The sequence below is a fragment of the Lycium barbarum genome, chromosome 6 (genome assembly GCF_019175385.1).
Source record: "Lycium barbarum isolate Lr01 chromosome 6, ASM1917538v2, whole genome shotgun sequence".
Lineage (NCBI taxonomy): Eukaryota > Viridiplantae > Streptophyta > Magnoliopsida > Solanales > Solanaceae > Lycium > Lycium barbarum.
The window spans coordinates 119425319-119445745 of NC_083342.1; the positions used below are offsets into that span (position 1 = coordinate 119425319).

A 20427-nucleotide genomic window follows, 5' to 3' on the forward strand; every position below is an offset into this window, starting at 1 on the left:
TTTCTATATATTGAGATCATCAAATATTTACTGAATATTACTGTAATGTTAGTAACTCATAATCTTTGTAAAAACTAAAAGTAATTAAAAATTACTGATTCCAATGATGCATAGTAATGAGATAGATCGACTTCTTTCTAATGAGACAAATTGTATTTTTTTTTCTTCTAATTATAGTTACAAAACATTTAAATTGAACACTGAAAAATTATCAAGAATTTGTCATGGCATGGGACAAGTGATTTTCTTACTCCATATCTCTCATGTTAATTAACTCTTATTATTTTATTTTTTATGACATAATATAGATATGAAACCATAATGTTAGATAAAAAAATACTATACTTATTCACATAATATGATTATGAGATCAAGTGGAATATGAGTTTTATTAGCTGTTACCAAAACATTGATATGTCATTTCTATAAAAAGTCTGGGTAAGTAAAACCAGGCGGAGTTTGGGCGGTTAAATGGAACACGACAGCCTCCTCGTACAGGGGAGAACAAGGTGACACAAAACCGCCGCAAAACAGCGCCGCTCTTCGTAGTCCAAATCAGCTATGGCAGAGGACGACGATGAGAGCTTCGGCGATTTCACCTTTGCATCATTTCCCACCAACACCAAATCAATTGAAGATGATAATGAATGGGGTGATTTCGTTGAATATCCGAGTGGATCTGAGCCTTCCACTGCACCCTCTCTCACCCAATCCAAACCCTTCGATCCTTTTGGTTCCAAATCTGAACAATCCAAGAAGACAAGTGGATGGGTTAAACCTTGTGGAGCTCTTCCACTATCATTATTCGGTGAAGATGAAGAAGATAAAGAGAAAGATACAAATGCTAAAATAAGAAACGGATCTAATCCTAATTTAGGTTATGGGTTTGATTCCAGTATCTCAAATTTATACAATCAAGATCAGAAGGTGAAATTTGAAAATGGGTCATTTTCAAATTCCAATAAAACGGTAGGTCTGGATAGTGTTAATTCGAATTCCAAAAAGTCGAATGGATTGAGTTTCGATCCGAATTCGGGTTCTCCTTGTGTTAGTAGAGTGCAGAGTTTGAACTACCTGGCAAGCTTGAATGGTGACGGTCAATCTTCGGGTCTTTTTTCGGATTCGAATAGTTTGAGTTCTTCTGTTAATGTATCAAGTTCAAGTTTTATTATGTCGAATCAAGATTTTGATATGTCGAAGTCGAATATGAATGGATTGAATAGAACTTTGAGTGTAGATGCTTTAACAGGTTTGAATGATCAAGGTCTACAGATCAAGAACAAAAGTAGTGAGCTTGTTTTTGAGTTAAATGTTTCGAGTTCTTCAGAAAATTTGACAAGTTCAAGTTTTGGTGTGTGGGACACGGATTTCCATATGTCTAAATCCAATCAGAGTGGATTGAATAGAAGAACTTCGAGTCTAGATGTGGGAATTGGTGAAAGTTCTTCAGCTGCCACTGTGTGGAATGCGGATATTAATAGGTCCAAGTCCGATCAGACTGGATTGAATAGAACATTGAGTCTTGATGGTTTAACAAACTTGAATGTTCAGGCTCAGCAGATCAAGACTGAAAATGGCGCGATTGTTCCTAATTCAGATGTTTCTAGTTCTTCTGCAAATGCATCAAGTTCAAATTTTGGTGGATGGGATTTCGATTTTGGTGGAGTTGGATCTGCTATTGAAAGGTCGATTTCTAGTGCCGGTGTTGGTGGGTTGAACTCAAACTTCAATGCTGTTGAAAATTTGGATAATGCTCACAACGACAATGATGACGATGAGGATGGATGGGAGTTCAAGGATGCTTACTCAATTTCTGAAGTTGGAGATAACATTAAGGTAAAGCTTGACTTTTGTACGATCAATAATAGTTACGTTGTGCACTAGTACAAATCAAAAAGAAGAAGTTATGTTGTGTACTCAATGGCGGAGCCAGTATTTTCACCAAGGGCGTTCAAAATATGAAAAAGTAAACACACAAAGCAGCTAAAAGGGGTTCAACGTCTAATATATATACATTAAAAATAATTTTAACCATATATAAACAGTGTAATTTTCCACCAATGGGGGTTCAGATGAACCCCTTGGCCCTTCGCCCCTCCGCCTCTATGTGTACCAGTGTAAAAACCTTCTCTGCACTATTTTAAGCTCATATTATGAACATGTGATATTGGGGTCATCCGCATCACTTTTGACGGTAGGATAGGAATTCCTGGCGGTTATTGTTTATTTTCAGGTTCCGCATTCTCGAGTTACTGCACAACAAGATGTAATTTTTTTGGCGGTCAGTGCAGTTACAGTACTGCTTGCTTTGTGTCGTACACTTTTCCATGTTACCTTTTTGGTAATTATTTTGTCTATTCACACATTCATGCATTTTTGTTATTTTGGTTACTTTTTTTGTTACCACTTGGGCATGTGTCTGTCAGGAGTTCTTTTTCCCCCCTCTGGTTAGAGACTGTATAGGGAAAGAGAACTCCGTATTTACCTTTGAAGACAAATTATTTAGTGTTTGGATGAAATGTGACCGAATTGAGTAAGAGTGCACATAGAGGATTCATAATGTGACTCGGTCTAGTTTGAGATTGAGGAATAGTTGATTAATTTCCTGGTTGGTTACTTTTTTTGTTCTTTTTCATAACTTATTTTAGCTAGTTTGTACGCATGAAGGTGTTTATGGTTCTTCACTAATCTTGTTCCTTCTGTGTGAAGGCTACATCAGAGGCAAAAAAAGATCATGAAACTAATGCCTTCTCTTTCGATTTTCACAATGGATTGAATGGCTCAGTCGACTTGTTTGCAACATCAAATGGATCGGCAACATCTGATTCTAAGGCACATCATGCGGGTGACATGCAGGCATATTCCTCTGGATTTGACAATAGTCTAAATAGTTCTATTGATTTATTCGCCATGCCAAGTCAACCAATTGATCTATTTGCGACATGTAATGGAATTTCTGTTGTTCGCCCTGACAATATATTTGGATTTGATATTAAACCATCTATGGCATTTAAAAACATACATATTTCAGCATCAGATGGTAGAGGTGAGCAAAAAGAGAGTAATGGTGTACTGGACGCCCCAGTTGTTGAAAGTGCTGAATCCGATGAGGATTTTGGGGAATTTACGACGGCAGCTTCAGATTCTGGATTGAAACTAGAGGTAATTTCTTATTGATCTTTCTTATTATATGCTACTATTGGAGTTTTTCCTTTACAGACCTTTCTTCTTTTTATCTTTTTCTGCAGGAAGAATGGAAGTTGAATGATGTTGCTCATTCTGAACTCCAAGCTTCTGAATCTGATGATAAAGACCAGGTAAATGGTTGATTTAGTGGCACTCCCTTTTGTTAAGAAATTTCTACTTTTTTGTTGGAAAAAAGATTAATTGTTTCTTCCTCTTTGTCCTCCTTTTATTTTCATATATTTTATTAAAGTTTAGTTAGCAACCTGGACTTTGTTGAAGATAGTTTGTGTTTAATATATACTCGTCTGTTTTGGCTCTTCTTCCCATGTTTTGCTTTTCCGTTTTGCTCAACATTTTGGACATTGTTAAAGATAAGTCTTCGTTCAGCATTCAGGTTATTCCTTTTGCAACTGCTTCTCATTTTGTTCCTTTTCAACTTAGCTTAATGCTTGGACCTTGTTATAGTTTGTTCTTTCCACGTATCATTTTGGGTATCGTGAGTTCTTTGCCCCTATTAATAATAGTATTTCTATTTTACATTAAATGTACAAGCAATGTGCTAAAATTTTGGTATGAAATCTCAATCTTCGTTACTTGTCTTTTTCATGCCCACAACCATGGTGCCTGCATTTGTGCAGAGTATTCTTTTTCCAGATTATATGGTCATTTGGAGCTTTGAATTCCTTTCTGTTCTTTTCAAGAACGATGTTCCCTTTCATACAATAAGAATAAATCTTTTTTTATAAGGTTAATAATAAATCTCTAAACTCTTGGCATGGTTAGGGATGCGTGTGTTTATATAATGGTTGGGCTATTTTCTCCTTTTTTATTTTTTTATGAGTGTTTGATCTATTTTTATTGGTAGGAACATGTAACTAAATGAGATATATATACTATATTCAGCTTCTTTATCTTTCTTGAATTGTCAAGTTTAGATTAGAGGACTGCATCATCTACCAAGATTGGTAGAACTTTTCTTCTTTATGTTTTGAACGTAGGCAAGTCTAGTTTTTGGCTACTTATTTCCAGCCTTTCCTTACCTATTCTTGATTATTATCCAGGTTAAGGAATCAAAGTTAGAGAATCATAAAGGGGCTCTTCCCCTATCTATATTTGGTGATGAAGAGGAGCTAGAGATCGATGGATCTTCTAATATTGAAGATATTTTTGTCCCCCATAATGCTTCTTATTCGAAGAATGACAGAAGTCCAGATTCAAACGTTTCCATTAATGATCTCATTTCAAACTTATATAGCCAAGCTGAACATATCTCACCTGTTCGCTCTGCTCAAGTGCCAAATAGCATTAGTGTCAGTCCACAAGATTCAGTGTCAAATTCAAATTTGCTGAATGGTGAGGATGAATTGGATGATGGTGAATGGGAGTTTAAGGACGGCTCTTCTGAAATGAGAATATATAATGATATTTCTCTTCTTACTTTTGAGGATCCGCCACAGAGAAGCTTTTCCAATCTCAATCTAGATGATTATTTGAATTTGTACTCTAAATTAAGGAATAAGTTGTGCTATCATGCTAAATGCCATCTCGATGACTTTAAGGTCTGTGTGGCTGCTTAATATTTTTTGAATTTTCGCCTGTAATTCCACATACAAAGAACCAGCTAAATTTTTGTAATGGTTCATTGACTTGTTTATATTCTATTCCTCCAGAGAGCTCAAAGCATTGATGGACTTCCAGTAGAGGAAGCAAAAATCTCGACCCTTAATAAAGAAATTGAGGTTTGTGTTCTTTATTTATATCCATATATTACTGAATATGATGAACATCTGCTCATGGATTTTTGCTGCCTTCCAATTTGTGAGATTATCAACCTTTGAGAAGTGTAGAAGTCCTACCGCCAATGCTCGAGGATCTAGCAAGGTTTTGGGAAAATGTAGAACATGTTACTACAATTAAGGAACTTCCTATTATTAACGCAGAAAGTTTCCTGTTGATGTATTTTAGAATTTATATGCGATATACAGTGTATTTTTTAGATGTAATGGTAACTTAATGGAACTGACATATACAATCCCTAGCGAGCGGGTGCACTTGCTTGCACATGCAAGTTGGTTCATATTTTATCAAACTATTAGTAGTTGCCCTTCATTTAGCTAAGTTGAGGCTACTTCTTTCTGGCCGCAGTTTAATTGTTACGTTGATGTTTATATTGCTTAAATCTCATTTGCCTTGTTTACCGTTGATGGTTTCTCAGTTGGTGGAGAAAAAATGTAAATAATAAATTAGTCATATTATGGTGTGCTTCTAATATAAAAATACTAGACCCTAGGCATTCGATCTTGGAAAGTGGACAGCATGGGCCCAAAGTAAACATGCATCCCGTTTGAAATGAAGAGTGTTTTCTGCTCTCCAGACTTCTCTCCCTCTTTGAGTTATTTTTCTTCATTCTCTGCTTTATTGAGATCCATAATTTTATCCTCAAGGAGTTGAGGTCTACTAGACCTGATGATAGAAATCTTCTAAAAAAGGGGTGCTTTTCATTTCAGCGAACTCAATTTCTGGCTGCTGATACCGCTTGTGGAGCTGTTCAATATGCAAGAAATTATTGTAGTTTAAGGTCCCTTTGGAAATTGTTTTCACCACCATCTCATGTTTTCATGTGCCTCCTTGATTCACTAGGTTTCAGTGGCTCTCTGTTTCTAATAGTTTTGAGACAAAAAATTTGTACATAGGTGTGGATGTGCCATTTTCCTTTTATTTCCTTAATGTGATGTGTAAAATGATCTTTCTCAGTTTGACGTGATATGTGATTGTTTATCATTTTATAGGAGGCTTGCAAGGATTTTGACCAGGATAATGCTTTGTGCAAAGGTGACCACTTGGAAGGACATTCATCTCACAATATGGGTGCATTTATTGAGATTTTGCAGGAATCAAAATTTCAAGTACTTGAATCAGAGTACCACTTGTCGAGGAGACTATCCTTGGTATGTCATTTTCTCCATTTCCTAATGCTTAGAGGGAATCTTTTTGTTTGATGGCCTTCTCCCACCCCCTCCCCCCATTCCAAAAAAGTTAACTTTCTAACTGCTATATGCTTAGATGTAATTCTTAGTTTATTAATCATTTAAGTAATTATGACGTTACTTATTTCTCCTTTCGTCCCATTTTATGTGATGGTATTTGACTATGTGTGGTGTTTAAGAAAGACTGACTTTTGAAACTTGTGGTATGAAGTAATCCGTTGACATTTTTGTGGCTATAAATCATCTCACTAATGGTAAAATTGGAAGTGTAAAGTTAAATTGTTTCTAAATATAGAAAGGTGTCATTCTTTTCGAGACAGGCTAAAAAGGAAAGAGTATCTCGAAATGGGACAGAGGGAGTAACAGAATCTTGAAGGTTTTTTCCATGTAAAAAGAAAAGAGTCTTAAAGTTTTCTAAATTACAATTTTTTATAACATAAAAAGAAAAGCCTTCTCAAAAAAAATAACATAATAAGAAAATAAAACCTTTAACGACTATAAACTCGAGAATTTATATACATGCCCAAAAAGGGTGCTGTATTTAATTCGGAATGAAGAAAGTTTAGGGACACAAGGGAGAAAATTCAAAAGGGAAAATTTGTCATACCTTGAATGTGATACATAATGGAAAATGAAATTGGAATTGCAGAAATTTTCCTTGTATTTCTTTCCGTGCACTGTACATGTATTGATACAAAAATAAAGAATATTCCCTACCTTCCTATTCATAAACTTGTAATATTTCTACTAGCTATCCTACAATTAATCAAAGCAACTTTGTAAAAGAAAAGAACATAGAAAATAACAAAAATAGCTGTCCTATATACATGGCATTTGGAAGCTACTAGAATCATTTCCTTTTGTGGTATAGATGTACGGTTGAGATTGAAAGTTGACATAAACTCATCAACGGTGGAGATCTTTTGTGATGCTTGGGATAAGAGACTTCATCGAGTTCGATGAAGCCGATGTTGAACTGGTTTCATCTGTGCAAACCATTTCTATCATTTCTTTCTTATTCATTTCATTGTTGTGTTGATCTGTGAAATGGGAATTCATATTCCCAACAAACCACTCCCCCGAGAACACATCGACCCCTGTGATAACGGCAATGAATTCCCATTATTATTATTTCCCACTAAAACCTGACCATTTTCTTCACGACGCTCGTCCAAATCAACCTTTTCATTCACCACTCTTAACATTCTGTAATTTCTCCATTCTCTTCCTTTTCGCCTCCAAACGCCTTAAGGTTTATTACTTCTTCCTTTTTCTGCAATCCTCGAACACGTCCTTGATATAGGACCGTTCAAGGATGAAGATGATATAGAGCTGAGTTTGGATCTTTCATTGAACGGCCATTTTGGTGTGGACCCACAAAGGGATAAAAGACTCAAACATTCTTCTTCAATTACAAACTTTGTGTACACTGGTGGGGATGACAGTAATGGTTGTTTGTGTATGAACAACCAGGAAACAAACGACCATTACTATCATCCCCACCAGTGTACACAAAGTTTGTAATTGAAGAAGAACGTTTGAGTCTTTTATCCCTTTGTGGGTCCACACCAAATGGCTGTTCAATGAAAGACCCAAACGCAGCTCTATATCATCTTCATCCTTGAACGGTCCTATATCGAGGACGTGTTTGTTGCCCGTTTAAGCTGAAGAGGAGTGCAGAAAAAGGAAGGAGTTACAAACCTTAAGGCGTTTGGAGGCTAAAAGAAAGAGAATGGAGTAACTACAGAATGTTAGATTGGTGAAGGAAAAGGTTGATTTGGATGAGTGTCGTGAAGAAAATGGTCAGGTTTTAGTGGGAATTCATTGCCGTTATCACAGGGGTCGATGGGTTCTCAGGGGAGTGGTTTGTTGGGACTGTGAATTCCCATTTCACAGATCAACACAACAATGAAATGAAGAAAGAAATGGTTTGCACAGATGAAACCAGTTCAACATCGAATTCGATGAAGTCTCTTATCCCAAGCATCACAAATGATCTCCACCGTTGATGAGTTTATGTCAACTTTTGTTGACGAGAAGAAATCGACGAACTCCTCCATTAAAACTCATACAAAGAAGAAGACACCATGTCGGCTGTCTTGAAGAAAGACAAAGTCTTAGGTTTCAACATAGGTTTTGTCGAACAGATAAAAGGCATCGGGTCATTTGCAAGATATGGGCCTAAGTGTGACTGAATATGATGTGGGCCTCAGTTTCGACAAATGACCCAACTTGAAGATATTTTGTGTACATAGTATTCTTTGGAATCTTCTAGAATTTAGTTAGAGTTTGCTACAATTGTATAGGTAATTATTTTCTGTCCTTACATATTTGCATAGTAGACCCTTTGTAATTGATATAAAGAGATGTAATTAGAAATGAATAAACACACAGAAAATTTCCCAAATCAGTCTCATTGTTTCAATTCTTACAACTTTCAATCTCAACCATACATCTATACAACAAAAGGAAATAATTCTAGTAGCTTCCAAATGCCATGTGTATCTTTGTTCTTTTCTTTTACAAAGTTGTTTTGATTAATTGTAGGATAGCTAGTAGAAATATTACAAGTGCACGAATACGAAGGTAGGGAATATTCTTTATTTTTGTATATATACATGTACAGTGCACAGAAAGAAATACAAGGAAAATTTCTGCAATTCCAATTTCATTATCCATTATGGTATCACAAATTTTCCTTTTGAATTTTCTTCCTTGTTTCCCTAAATTTTCCTTAATCCGAATTAGATACTGTACCCTTTTTGGGCATGTACATAAATTCTCGAGTTTATAGTCGTTAAAAGGTTTTATTTTCATAAAATGTTATATGGCTCTTTTGGGTTTCGAATTGGTACTGAAACTTTTTTATCAAATCCATTAAGCAAATAATAATGTTCTGTATAAAATCCAATGAGCTACTGTGTGGTTTGCAAGCTATTGCACAGAAGCTGGGTTTACCCTGTGCGCACCCGAAAGGTAGCGGCTGCGGGTTCCCATGTCATCAAAAAAAATCCAATGAACTTACCTTATCAAAAAATCCAATGAACTTAAGCATCCTTTTTGATGTTGTGGTTGCATATTCATGTGTACAACAAGCTTTGGTTTATGGTACTTACATGTTATTCTCTGGTATAGGTGGAAACTGATTTGGAAACGACAGTGGATCTTTTAAGACATGCTACAATGATGCTAAAAATTTTGAGATCAGGATCTTTGGAGGAGCAATCAATTTATGTTTCAGTATGGTATAAAATGGTCTCTGTTTGTGTGCAAGAGTTGCAACATGGCTCGTGTATCTGGAAGAAGATATTGGAAATGAATGCTCAGAGTCATATGTTATCTCACCCGAGAGGTACATTTTCTGTATCTTATTGTACATGGCCCTGGAAAAATGGTGCAGTGAAAATTTTATATTCCCAAAGTAGGGAATTCCTTGAAATTGTTTGGTAGGAAAGATTCTATTTTTTAGTTCCAGTTTCTTGTTGTGACCAATATCATAAATGCAGGAAGGGCATTCCTCCGGGCCCTGGGTGAGATCTATAGGGTTACTGTAGTGCTTGAAGCATCTGTGAAACTATGCAAACCTTGGTTGAATTCTGCTCAGGGTACAAGTATTTATTCCATGCTAGACGAATGTCACGCTATATGGTCCTCTTCGGATCTTGGAGAAGCTCTGTTGAGTATGTTAGACTCTGCTTCTTCCGGAGATGGGAGTTCTGTTGCTTCATTGCTGGACTCTATCAAGTTAATTCATGGTCTTGATGCACTTAGCCTTCAAAAACATCTCTATGCTCAGAAAGAAGTGTGTAGGCTTTCGCTTCTAACTTTAGAAGTACTACCAGGTATACAAATTCTACAAGTTTCCAGAGTCATTACGCTTCCAACTGTTCTTGTGACAAAACAATTGTTAGTAGTAGGAGCCACAGAGTTAGTCATGACCATGTAGTGGTTCCTACAGTTGGAGATTCATAACCGGATATTGAAACTTAAAAAAAAAAAAAGGAATTTTTCGGAAAAAATGAATAGCTAATCACAGCCAAGTGGTGCATTCAGCAGTAAGTCTGCTTTACCCATGAAATTTTGTGTTTAGAGGCATTATCTGTGAATCTATAGATTGTGCATATTTCCTCTATTTAACTGGAAGAGCCTTGAAAGAGTATTTTTGCCAACTTTTTGGACACCCAGCAATTATAAGGAAACCAAAATGCACATTTTGGCACGCACTTGGAGCAAACAATGAAATCTTACTCATCAAAAAGAATAAACAAATAAACAAACAGTGAAAGAAACAAAATTTGGGAAATCTCACAAACAATTATAGTGAGTTTATCTGATTGAAGAATTCGATGTAGGTCCTATGCTGAAACTTGTGCAAGACTTTGTTGTTAACTGTTCTTTTGTCGTGACTATGATGGCATGTGTAGATTAAAGTAAAACTCATTGAACTGCTTGATTCTGTTACTTCCTTGGGAATCAACCTCCACTCACTGTGTATTAATTATCGCGAGTATGCTAATTTCACTTTACATTATTTACCCTTGCAATTCTAAAATCAGGGATGGAACTTATAGACTGGAATGGAGAGCATTACTTCCTCACACTTGCAAATCTATGGGCAAATCTTATAAGCAGTGATCCTCCAGAGTTGCCACAATTAATCAATGGATGGTGACAAAATAGCAAACGTTGATATCAAATTTGCGAAGTGTCAAATCTAAGATAAGGAACTTGGATTAGTATCATGTCAACTGAAGATTGCTCTGCAGACGCCGGAGTTAAGATACTTTGCTCTCCAGGGCTCTGGCCTTTGAATTATTTGGCAGAGTTTTGTGCGCACAAAAGTATGCTTTGAGACAAAAAAAAAACGAAGATCTGAACATCAAGATACTGATTGCAGAGGCACGCCGTGAGGTACTTTACAGACGGAAGTAGAGAGATGGTGTGAGATAAAGATTACTTGATTTTTGTTCGGCAGTCTTTCCTTGCAAGATACGTAGTAAAAGCATTGTATCAGTAGGTCATCGTTTCTTTTCTTTTCCCCAATAGGTCATCCCGGTTTTTCCTTTCTTTTCCCCAATAAAAGGGGGGGGGGGGGGGGGGGGAGAGGGGGAGGAAGAAGGTATGTGACTTCGTCACAGTGTACCATTAAGTTGCTTGTGTATAAGTTGTAAGTATTGGTGAAATCATTTTATGTTACATCCATAAAGATAGAAGTAGGGTTGTCAGGAAATTGAACACAGATATCGATTCTTTGTAGTGCCTATTTTGTTAATTTCTGGTCTTCAATGGTTAATTGAGAAGTGTAAAATGTTAAATACTGTCCTGCAGGACTTAGTCGTATTTGTTGGCTTTTTAATTGAAAGATGTAAGGTTTGAATCTCCTTTGAGAGGTATGTCAAGGAGTGAACATTTTAAAGTAAATGTTGTATTCTCCTCCAAAGCAAACTACTCGAGGCTTTGCTTAAGCCATAGTTTAACTGAGTTAATTGAACTTTAAGGTTGAGTAAAACTTAAATATGAGTCTACTTTCAGCATATTTGGCCTGAGGATATCAAATTGACTTGGTCAACTAATGCAACGTCCTATTTGGAATTCAAATGCATCTTCACTTTCCCAAAGCTGCTGAGCCTTATTTACGAGGTTGTTAAATAAAAATTGTTTTCGTGTGTTTGGATACCGAGAGAAAAAGGGCTAAAGTGACTGTAAATTTGTACTTTCAAGCGTACCCTCATAATATAGAAATTCCATTCCAACATAAGAAAATGCTAAAGTAATGTTGGTACACATTTGAAAAAAGACCACATTTAGGCAAAAATAAAGGAATATGTGAGGAAGAAGAAATTAATTGGGGCGGGAGATTAGTAGTTAAAATTTCAGTTTAATTACGTAGGTGGGTCGGATCAAATTCGGTAATTTAATTCACATTGGATAAACATTTGGACTAGTCGCACAATGCCACGTATTCTTTTTTATAAAGTCCCACGTAATCAACTAGTCAACGCTCAAGCATTTTTAAGTCAAAAGATGAACCTTAATGACATTTAAGATCTAACAGATGAAAATAAGACAGTTTTATGACAAATTCAACAGATTAGAGGAATTTAGTTTTAACTAATACTCTCCACTCAGGAGCAGAGCTAAAGTTAATTTTTGAGTTTGACTGAACTTAGTAGAAATTTATCTTAATTAATGAATACGTTGAATATGTACAAATTATTAGTAATTTAGAATTCAATATTTAAATGACTTAAAATCAAGAAGCCCTCAGAATAAATTTAAAAATTAAAATTTGATATTGGCGCACTTAATAATCGGTGCAACCAAACAAGCCCTTACCCTTAGCATAAACCCTACGCCGTCGCATACAAATCTCGTTTACTTTTGCTATCTCTTCACTTTTCTTTTACGGACATTTGATTTGGTTTGTGGAAGTTGCAGAGAAAATGTTGGATATAAATCTGTTCAGAGAAGACAAGGGACACAACCCCGAAATTATCCGTGAATCTCAACGTCGTCGTTTTGCTGACGTCGCTCTCGTCGATCAGGTCATTCTACTCGACAAAGAATGGCGTCAGCGTAATTCATCTCTCTCTGTGTTTAATTTGGAGTTTGTTTTATCTCTATGACGTCTGTTAGGTTGGTTTACCCGGAGAAATATATAGTACTAAAGATTAATGACAATATTAGCAAATGCGGTAATGCTTTGATGAAATTTATGAGTATTAAAGATTGATAATGTTGGCGGAGGAAATTAAAGGCGTGATTTTGATGAAGTTTATGTATATTTCAGGCCAGTTTGAGCTTGATAACTTGAGGAAAGATTTCAACAAGATCAACAAAGAAGTTGCTAGGCTCAAAATTGTGAGTAGTGTTCTATTTAGTTGTTGAATTCATCTCTTCTATTCTTTCTTGTCTTTTCACATCTTTTGGTGTCTTGTAATAAGAGCTCACAAGTTCAGCATATCTACCAACCTGACGTATGTCTGTCTAGCGTGTCTCGTGATGATTATATTTTATTACATCATGTATTTTGGACCTGATTTGAAGGAGAATCTAGAAATTGATCGCTTGCAAGTGTAAACATGCTTTTCACTGTATCGGTTAGGCAACTCTGAAAGCCATAGATGATTAGGTGGTGGGGAATAATATGTATTATGTAAGTCTGTTGAATATTTATATGTTGATTCCTGGTCCAATGTTGCGCTTGGTCCTTCTCTAATGTTATTGTCTGAAAGTAAAAGCCAATTTTTGTGAACCTTCTTTATTGTTATAAAAAGAATTATGTATGATAATAACTTAATTTCCGTACTCAAGAAGTAAGAGATTTGGTTTAGGCTCCCTAGTCAGAAGCAGAATTGTTTTCCTTCTTTTGAGAAATAGAACACCCCTCATGTTGGGGGAGGAATAGGAGTTGATATTACAATGATCTTCATTATGTTGTGACTATTTTTATGCGGTCTATCAACCACAAGTCTCCTCCTTTATTAGGACTTATTGCTTCGCGAAATTCAAATAGGTGGACTGCTAATATTGGAATAAATGGTTTGAATAGAGCTAATGGACATATCCAACCTGACTAGTTTGGGATTTAGGCACAGTAGTTGTGTTCTTGCATACAGTGCAATTAAAGATTTATATTGCTGTAGCTATTTGGCAGTGGCAATAATGTTATTTGGGAGGAAATTCTGATGTTATTCTTGAATATATTTATACATAGTGAATGTTCCCGACAATAGATTATCACCCTTTACCTTATTAAAAAAAGTACTCCTATCTATTGTCACCCTATCAAGCAACCATGCATCAACACTTTTTTGGTTCTTTATTCTTGAGCAGCTAAAATTAATTCTACCTCTTTCATTGGCAACTGGTTTGGTTTGCTTTTGTTTATTACCAAGCATGCATGTTTTTCTCAAGTCCAATGTTGGAGTTGAAACTGAATCATGTTCTTTTCCTCTGGTAAAGTCTGGTGAGGATGCAAGTGAAAAAATTAAGGACACTGCAGAGAACAAGCAACTAACTGCAAAGAAAGAGGCAGAAGTACAAGAGGCTCGAGCAGCTCTGTATTCAAAGCTGGAAATCATTGGTAACCTTGTGCACGACTCAGTGCCAGTTAGTAATGATGAGGTATGTTGATTTGTTTGCCGTTTTAGTGACATAAACGAGCTTAAAATAAACTTCTCTTTTAACCAAAGATTATTTTGTAGGCAAATAATGCTATAGTTCGTTCATGGGGAGAGAAGCGGACTGAGAAGGGTCTTAAAAATCATGTTGATCTCGTTGAAGCTCTTGGAATTGCAGACATAACAAAGGGTAAGTGCTATATTGAGCTTATGGGACTAGGCATCTTGCATTTATTAAGTGCATTTGCTCTATGGATTGTGCTTTCTGCATGCTATTTTGGATGACTTGGAAATTTCCCTGGACTAGGTAGCATTGGGTAATTCCTCGCCAGGTAATCCACATTATAGACTCAATAGGTAGCACATGCTACTATGCTAGTAGGAGTTATCCTATTACCTTGGAGAATATTCTTGATACTGAAAACTAAATGCTACATATTGCTTTGTTTTCTTAACAAACTACTGAAGTGCATACCTTTAGGGGAATACTGAAAGAGGAAACCAGGTAGTTTGAGAAGTAAAATTTGTCGATATTAAGGATTCTCAACGGTAAATTGCTTATTAGGTACTAGCTACGCTTTACATGTCCACATTCCCATTATTAAATATTCGCAACATCCTTGCTCTCACTTTCTGTAGAATTTTTATTTCCATTTCCCCAAACACTCCTCCTTGCCAATACAAGCCTGGAATAAATGATGCTGAATCTGCCTGCAAAAAATCATTACCAAGGCAAAATATGTGGGTGTTAGAAAACAGGACAGCTTGCTTAAAGACTTGTTAGAGAGTTTTTCATGTATTCATTATCAAATAAGCTTATAAAAAGTCACCATCTCAAAAAACAAAAACAAAAAAAAAAAAGCTTATAAAAAGTCCTTGGTTGTCTGCTTATTTGAGCACGATATCGACTGCTGAGCTGCTCTGCCTGAGTCTCCCTTTTTCATTCTGCCTTTCCCCATTCTTCGATTGCATACTGCACGGTGGGGGTGTACAAAGAAAACCGACAAACCGCACCAAACCGACAATCCGAGTCAAACTGAGAAAAAAACCCAACTAGTGGTTTGGCTTGGCTTGGCTTGGTATTGAAAATAAAAACCGTTTGGTTTGGCTTTAACTAAAAAAGTCAAACCGAACCAAATCAAACCAAACCGACGTTACACGAATACAACAACAACAACAACCCAGTGAAATCCCACATCGTGGGGTCTGGGGAGGGTAGAGTGTACACGACGTTACATGAATACACTTTTAAAAAATATTTTATACATAAAACATTTATTTGTAATGTAACTTATAATTTTTTTTTTAATTATTTTTTTCATAGTTTGTGTCATTTCACATATTATTTCAAGCTTGGACTTAGAATTTTGAATGGTACAATAACTTCTATAGCCCATAGATGTTAGTAACTCAAATAAAGTTCAAATCAAAACTAAATCCACACTAATGATAACAAAAGAAATTCCATTCTAATGCTAGGAATAACAATAATGTTGGATATCTATTCTTAGTTTGATTGGTTTCGACAGTGTAAAATACATAATTTGATTTAGTTTTTCTTTAATATTTAGTCGTAATTAATACTTATTAGCCGCCCTTATTTTAACATGACATAGTACCTTTAGATTTTGATCATTTTCATTTGGTTTGGCGATTTGATTATATATTTTGTTGAATATTTTAGTACAGTGTTATTATTCATCTCACATTTTGTGTTATGTTCTTAAGAAACACCTTAATTAGATAGTTGCATCTTAGTAGGACCAAAGAAATATTTGAAGCACAAGTTATATGATTTGTATGAAGACTTTACCGGGAAAAGCCCAAGAAAACTGAAAAACCTGAGAAAAACCAAAGTTGAAAAACCCGACTTTTTTTAGTTTGATTTGGTTTGTAAATTTAAAACCCGACATAATTGGTTAGGTTTGGTATTTGAAAAACCCGAACCAACCCGGTCCATGTACACCCCTACTGCACGGTCTTATTTTGTGCTTTGGAATTGTTATTCCATCCGTTACTTTATCTGTCAACCCGCTATATTCAGGATAAATTGTTCTTCTTACCCTTTTCCTTTCCGAAAATTTTGTTGTTCAATTCCTATTCTTCTGCTCATTGGTATATGACTTGCAAGTAATACAAAGATATCTGAAATATATAGGTGCAAATGTTGCTGGAGGAAGAGGTTACTATCTGAAAGGGGCTGGTGTACGTCTTAATCAAGCGCTGATTAATTTTGCTCTTGATTTCTTGGAGAATAGGGGATATACTCCATTGCAGACTCCGTTCTTCATGAGGAAAGATATTATGGCAAAGTGTGCTCAGTTAGCTCAGTTTGACGAAGAGCTTTACAAGGTAATCTCTTCTATATTTTGGTACATGGAGCTGAATGGAGTTAATAGACACTCATAGTGCAGTTCATTCCATAAATTAGTTTGCTGTAACTGCAGCAGAAGGCCTTTGAAAACAGTGTCAGTTTATCTCGGAGGATCTTTTCAGTTGTGTCAGAATGAAAAATCTCCAGTTTAGTGTTCATTAGTGACAGTAACTCTGTATTTTTAAAAAGATAAAAGATATTTCATTAAATGGACAAGAGAGTCCCAAAAGTATGTACATCGAGATAGAACGATGATTTTAGGGAACACTAACTCTACATTCCTGATGTTTTTCTTTCAAGATGACAGGTATTTCATGCTTTCCAGTTTGAAATTATTGTTGGCAAGACATACCTCACCTATCTTATGTTTTGATAGGTCACTGGTGAAGGAGATGACAAATATCTGATTGCCACTGCTGAACAACCTCTGTGTGCTTATCATTTGGATGACTGGATTCATCCTTCACAGCTTCCATTAAGGTATTGCAATACAACCTGGCACCAACAGTATGTCCTCTATTGCCAGTTGGTTTCTATGGACTAACATCTTTGCCATCCACCAGGTATGCTGGATATTCGTCTTGCTTTCGCAAAGAAGCTGGTTCTCATGGCCGCGACACACTTGGAATTTTTAGAGTCCACCAGTTTGAGAAAGTGGAACAGTTCTGTTTGACCAGTCCAAATGGCAATGACTCCTGGGACATGCATGAGGAGATGATTAAAAACTCAGAGGAATTCTTTCAGCAGGTAGGTCTGGTTTTCTTTTCCATTTTCTGGGATATACCTTCTCTTAGAAGTATCTTTTAAGCTGCTTAAGCAATGTTGATAGGACAAAGATCTATTTATATTTTCTAGCTCAATGAGTCGCCAAAGTCCCTCAATCATTTACTGGGTAGGAATGTACCTGTTACTCGGTTGCTGCAGCACTACCTTCCATAATTATGCTACAATCCTTGAGACTAACATACATCAATTTCTCAGAATGTTATTTTGTCTGGGTTTGCACCTCTGTGAACATACAAACCGATCAATTATCATATTTAGCCCATTAGGAGTTCTTTTCTTGAAAGAATCTTTATATATATAGTATTCTGCATTAAACTACTTTGACATCGAAGTTTTTGTTTAAGCGACTTATTCTGTTAAATTCTGCAACTTTGTCCTTAATGATATAGTGGTAATGAATAATTGAGTTGCAAATTGATCCGGCAATTGTAGAATGAAGTTCTTTTGGAATATCTGTACTATAGTACCAGAATCTGCCTTAATCGAGATGGTTGGTAAGTTTCATAATTTTGAAATTTACGTATCCGAAAGAACTCTTATATCTTTGAGATTTCTGGGACCACTATCTGAACGAAAACATTTAGTCTGAAATAGCTTCTGCTGCTCAGGAATGCATTCTGCTTCACTGTATCTTTAAATATTAGATAATCATACGCTTTTACTATTGTTTAGTCACATTATCTATTATTAGACTAATCCCAAACTTGGATTGACATACCCTGGGTGCAACGAAATCTAAACATAGCTCTTTCTTTTTTGCAGCTAAAGCTTCCTTACCAAATTGTGGCTATTGTTTCTGGCGCACTGAATGATGCAGCAGCAAAGAAGTATGATCTGGAAGGATGGTACCCTGCATCATCGACTTATAGAGAGCTTGTGTCCTGCTCAAATTGCACAGACTATCAGTCGAGGAAATTGGAAATTCGGTTTGGACAGAAAAAGGTATTGTGATCTGCCCCTTCATTCGACATGTATGTCTGCAAAAGAAGAAATCTCTATTGGAATATTGAGCCCATAATTGTTGATTTATTGTCTTCCACTGGTATTCATTCAGTGTGTTAGTGATCAGTGCAATTCAGCTTCAGTTTCTAACTTTTTAGATATTTTGGTCCATTCTAGACTAACATAATTGTTTTCTTAGGGTAATGAGCAAGCGAAGCAGTACGTGCATTTATTGAACTCCACCCTTACAGCGACAGAGAGGACTATGTGTTGTATACTTGAGAATTACCAGAGGGATGATGGGGTTGAGATTCCTGAAGTTTTACGGCCATATATGGGCGGGAAGGCATTCATTCCTTTCCAGGCCCCTCCAGCAAAAGAAGCTAAAGGAAAGAAGTCAAAGGCATGATAATCTTTCCAATCTTATACACTTAAAACTTCCATTGTGAAAAGAGCTGAAGCATGTATTCTCTTGAACTTGGACCCTCCTTACAAGGAGCCCGAGGAGGAACAAGGGAAAGAAGACAAGGGCAACTAATTTTTGAATTTTGGAAGTGTAACAAGCGAATTAGAAGACATAGAAATGCAGATTGCTATCTCCCATTTAATGCCATTATTGGTTTAAGTTGATAGATTGTTTTCGAACTCCTATTTCTGTACTGGGAGATGTTAATTGCAAGATTATATTCACACTTTTTTTAACTTCATTTTGGTGTGATATGGAATCGTGAATAATGGTTTTTTGAGCCTGTGGATTTTACAGTAGTGGACTGGGTAGTAGTATGAGAGAGCTTACTATTTTACCAATTATGGTGGAATGACCGTAGTGGGTGCTTGTTCATTTTCTCTCAAGTTAATTCATAAGATTGTGACTTGTTCACGGAAAATGGCTTTAACTTGTAAAACATCTTAATTCTGTAAATTGTTCAAGTGAATGCATATATTCACTAATTAGAAATTCAATTAATCACTCATCAGCTTACTTAGTACCACATTGACCTTGGTTTATCGATGAAAAAATTCTGACGACTTGCATATTGTTGCATATTGTGGTGGCTTCACATTGCCTTCCAGCACATCACAGGCTTACTTAGTACCACACTGACCTTGGTTTATTGATGAAAAAATTCAAACAAGTTGCATAATGTGGTTGCTTCACATTGCCTTCCAGCACATCACAGTTGATTATTCTTTCTCAAGCAAATCAGGAAAATCCGAAAGCTGATTTGGTTAAACAATAGAGAGAATATAACGTAAATGGGTGAACTCACTATTCATGGAAATTTGGACCGTGAGCCAGGAATGACATTCTAGAATTACTCAAAATAGTACATTATCTTTGGGTTTGGATCTAAAATCATACATATTTTTTTACATGGGGTATTAATAGTCCATTATGTTTGCATAAGTGGTGCACTTTTAGTCAACTCCCAAATATTTTGTTAAAAATTTAACGGAAAAGGGAAAAAATGCCCCTGAACTATAGAAAAGGTTTAAAAATACCCTTCATACATCTATTTTGCTAAAAATACCCCTCAATTCAGCTTTTTGGCTCATTTATGCCCTTTGACTAATGGTCAACAATAAATTTAAAAAAATATATATTTAAATTACACATGGCATTTTATTACTGGAAAATTGATTATTTTTTTTAGAAAAAATATTTGGAAAATTCTTTTTTCCAGAATCAGGAAAAATGATTTTTTAAAACCCTTTAAAAAAAATGGAAAACGTGATTTTTTAAATTAAAATATCTACAATTTTTTTTTTTAAATCAGGAAAATTGATTTCTTTTTGTCCTAAAAAAATTTAGATTTCATAATTTTTTTTTCAAAAAAGGTCCAGATCTTCCCTTCTACTGTACGAAATTGCACGGATATGCCCATCGTTAAAAGGTGGTCTCACATATGCCCTTAATGTTACTTTTTGGTTACTCATGCCATTGATTTAACGGAAACCCGATGAAAATATTGGAGGGCAGATTTGTGCAGTTTTACATAGTATAGGGGCATATTTGATCCACAGAAAT

General features: G+C 35.8%; 2 protein-coding genes across 6 annotated transcripts; both read left to right on the forward strand.

Annotated features, from left to right (window-relative positions):
- Window positions 1-374: 374 nt before the first annotated feature.
- LOC132645888 (uncharacterized) lies at window positions 375-11488 on the forward strand. 5 transcript variants are annotated; one of them, XM_060363139.1, is made up of 10 exons: window positions 384-1836; window positions 2710-2944; window positions 3038-3162; window positions 3249-3317; window positions 4248-4745; window positions 4857-4925; window positions 5976-6134; window positions 9309-9525; window positions 9680-10015; window positions 10730-11488. In XM_060363139.1, exons 1-10 carry the CDS (start codon window positions 562-564, stop codon window positions 10843-10845), a joined length of 3099 nt encoding a protein of 1032 aa, XP_060219122.1. In that variant the 5' UTR covers window positions 384-561; the 3' UTR covers window positions 10846-11488. The 5 variants fall into 5 exon arrangements, with proteins under 5 accessions (XP_060219125.1, XP_060219123.1, XP_060219122.1 ...); XM_060363138.1 differs by having other exon boundaries at window positions 385-1836; window positions 3032-3162; XM_060363137.1 differs by having other exon boundaries at window positions 2710-3162.
- A 1026-nt stretch (window positions 11489-12514) lies between these two features.
- On the forward strand, window positions 12515-19144 carry LOC132645889 (serine--tRNA ligase). Its single transcript, XM_060363143.1, has 9 exons — window positions 12515-12749; window positions 12964-13034; window positions 14139-14300; window positions 14381-14486; window positions 16455-16648; window positions 17047-17150; window positions 17234-17417; window positions 18219-18398; window positions 18598-19144. Exons 1-9 carry the CDS (start codon window positions 12617-12619, stop codon window positions 18805-18807), a joined length of 1344 nt encoding a protein of 447 aa, XP_060219126.1. The 5' UTR covers window positions 12515-12616; the 3' UTR covers window positions 18808-19144.
- Window positions 19145-20427: the final 1283 nt, after the last annotated feature.

What these genes read in the sequence shown, in the direction of transcription:
- LOC132645888 (XM_060363137.1), top strand. Translation starts at nt 562, where the DNA reads ATGGCAGAGGACGACGATGAGAGCTTCGGCGATTTCACCTTTGCATCA. An exon ending in ATTCTGGATTGAAACTAGAG is followed by an intron (nt 3,163 to 3,248) that starts GTAATTTCTTAT and finishes CTTTTTCTGCAG; the next exon opens with GAAGAATGGAAGTTGAATGA. An exon ending in CCCTTAATAAAGAAATTGAG is followed by an intron (nt 4,926 to 5,975) that starts GTTTGTGTTCTT and finishes ATCATTTTATAG; the next exon opens with GAGGCTTGCAAGGATTTTGA.
- LOC132645889 (XM_060363143.1), top strand. Translation starts at nt 12,617, where the DNA reads ATGTTGGATATAAATCTGTTCAGAGAAGACAAGGGACACAACCCCGAA. An exon ending in AAGTTGCTAGGCTCAAAATT is followed by an intron (nt 13,035 to 14,138) that starts GTGAGTAGTGTT and finishes CCTCTGGTAAAG; the next exon opens with TCTGGTGAGGATGCAAGTGA. An exon ending in CCTTCACAGCTTCCATTAAG is followed by an intron (nt 17,151 to 17,233) that starts GTATTGCAATAC and finishes GCCATCCACCAG; the next exon opens with GTATGCTGGATATTCGTCTT.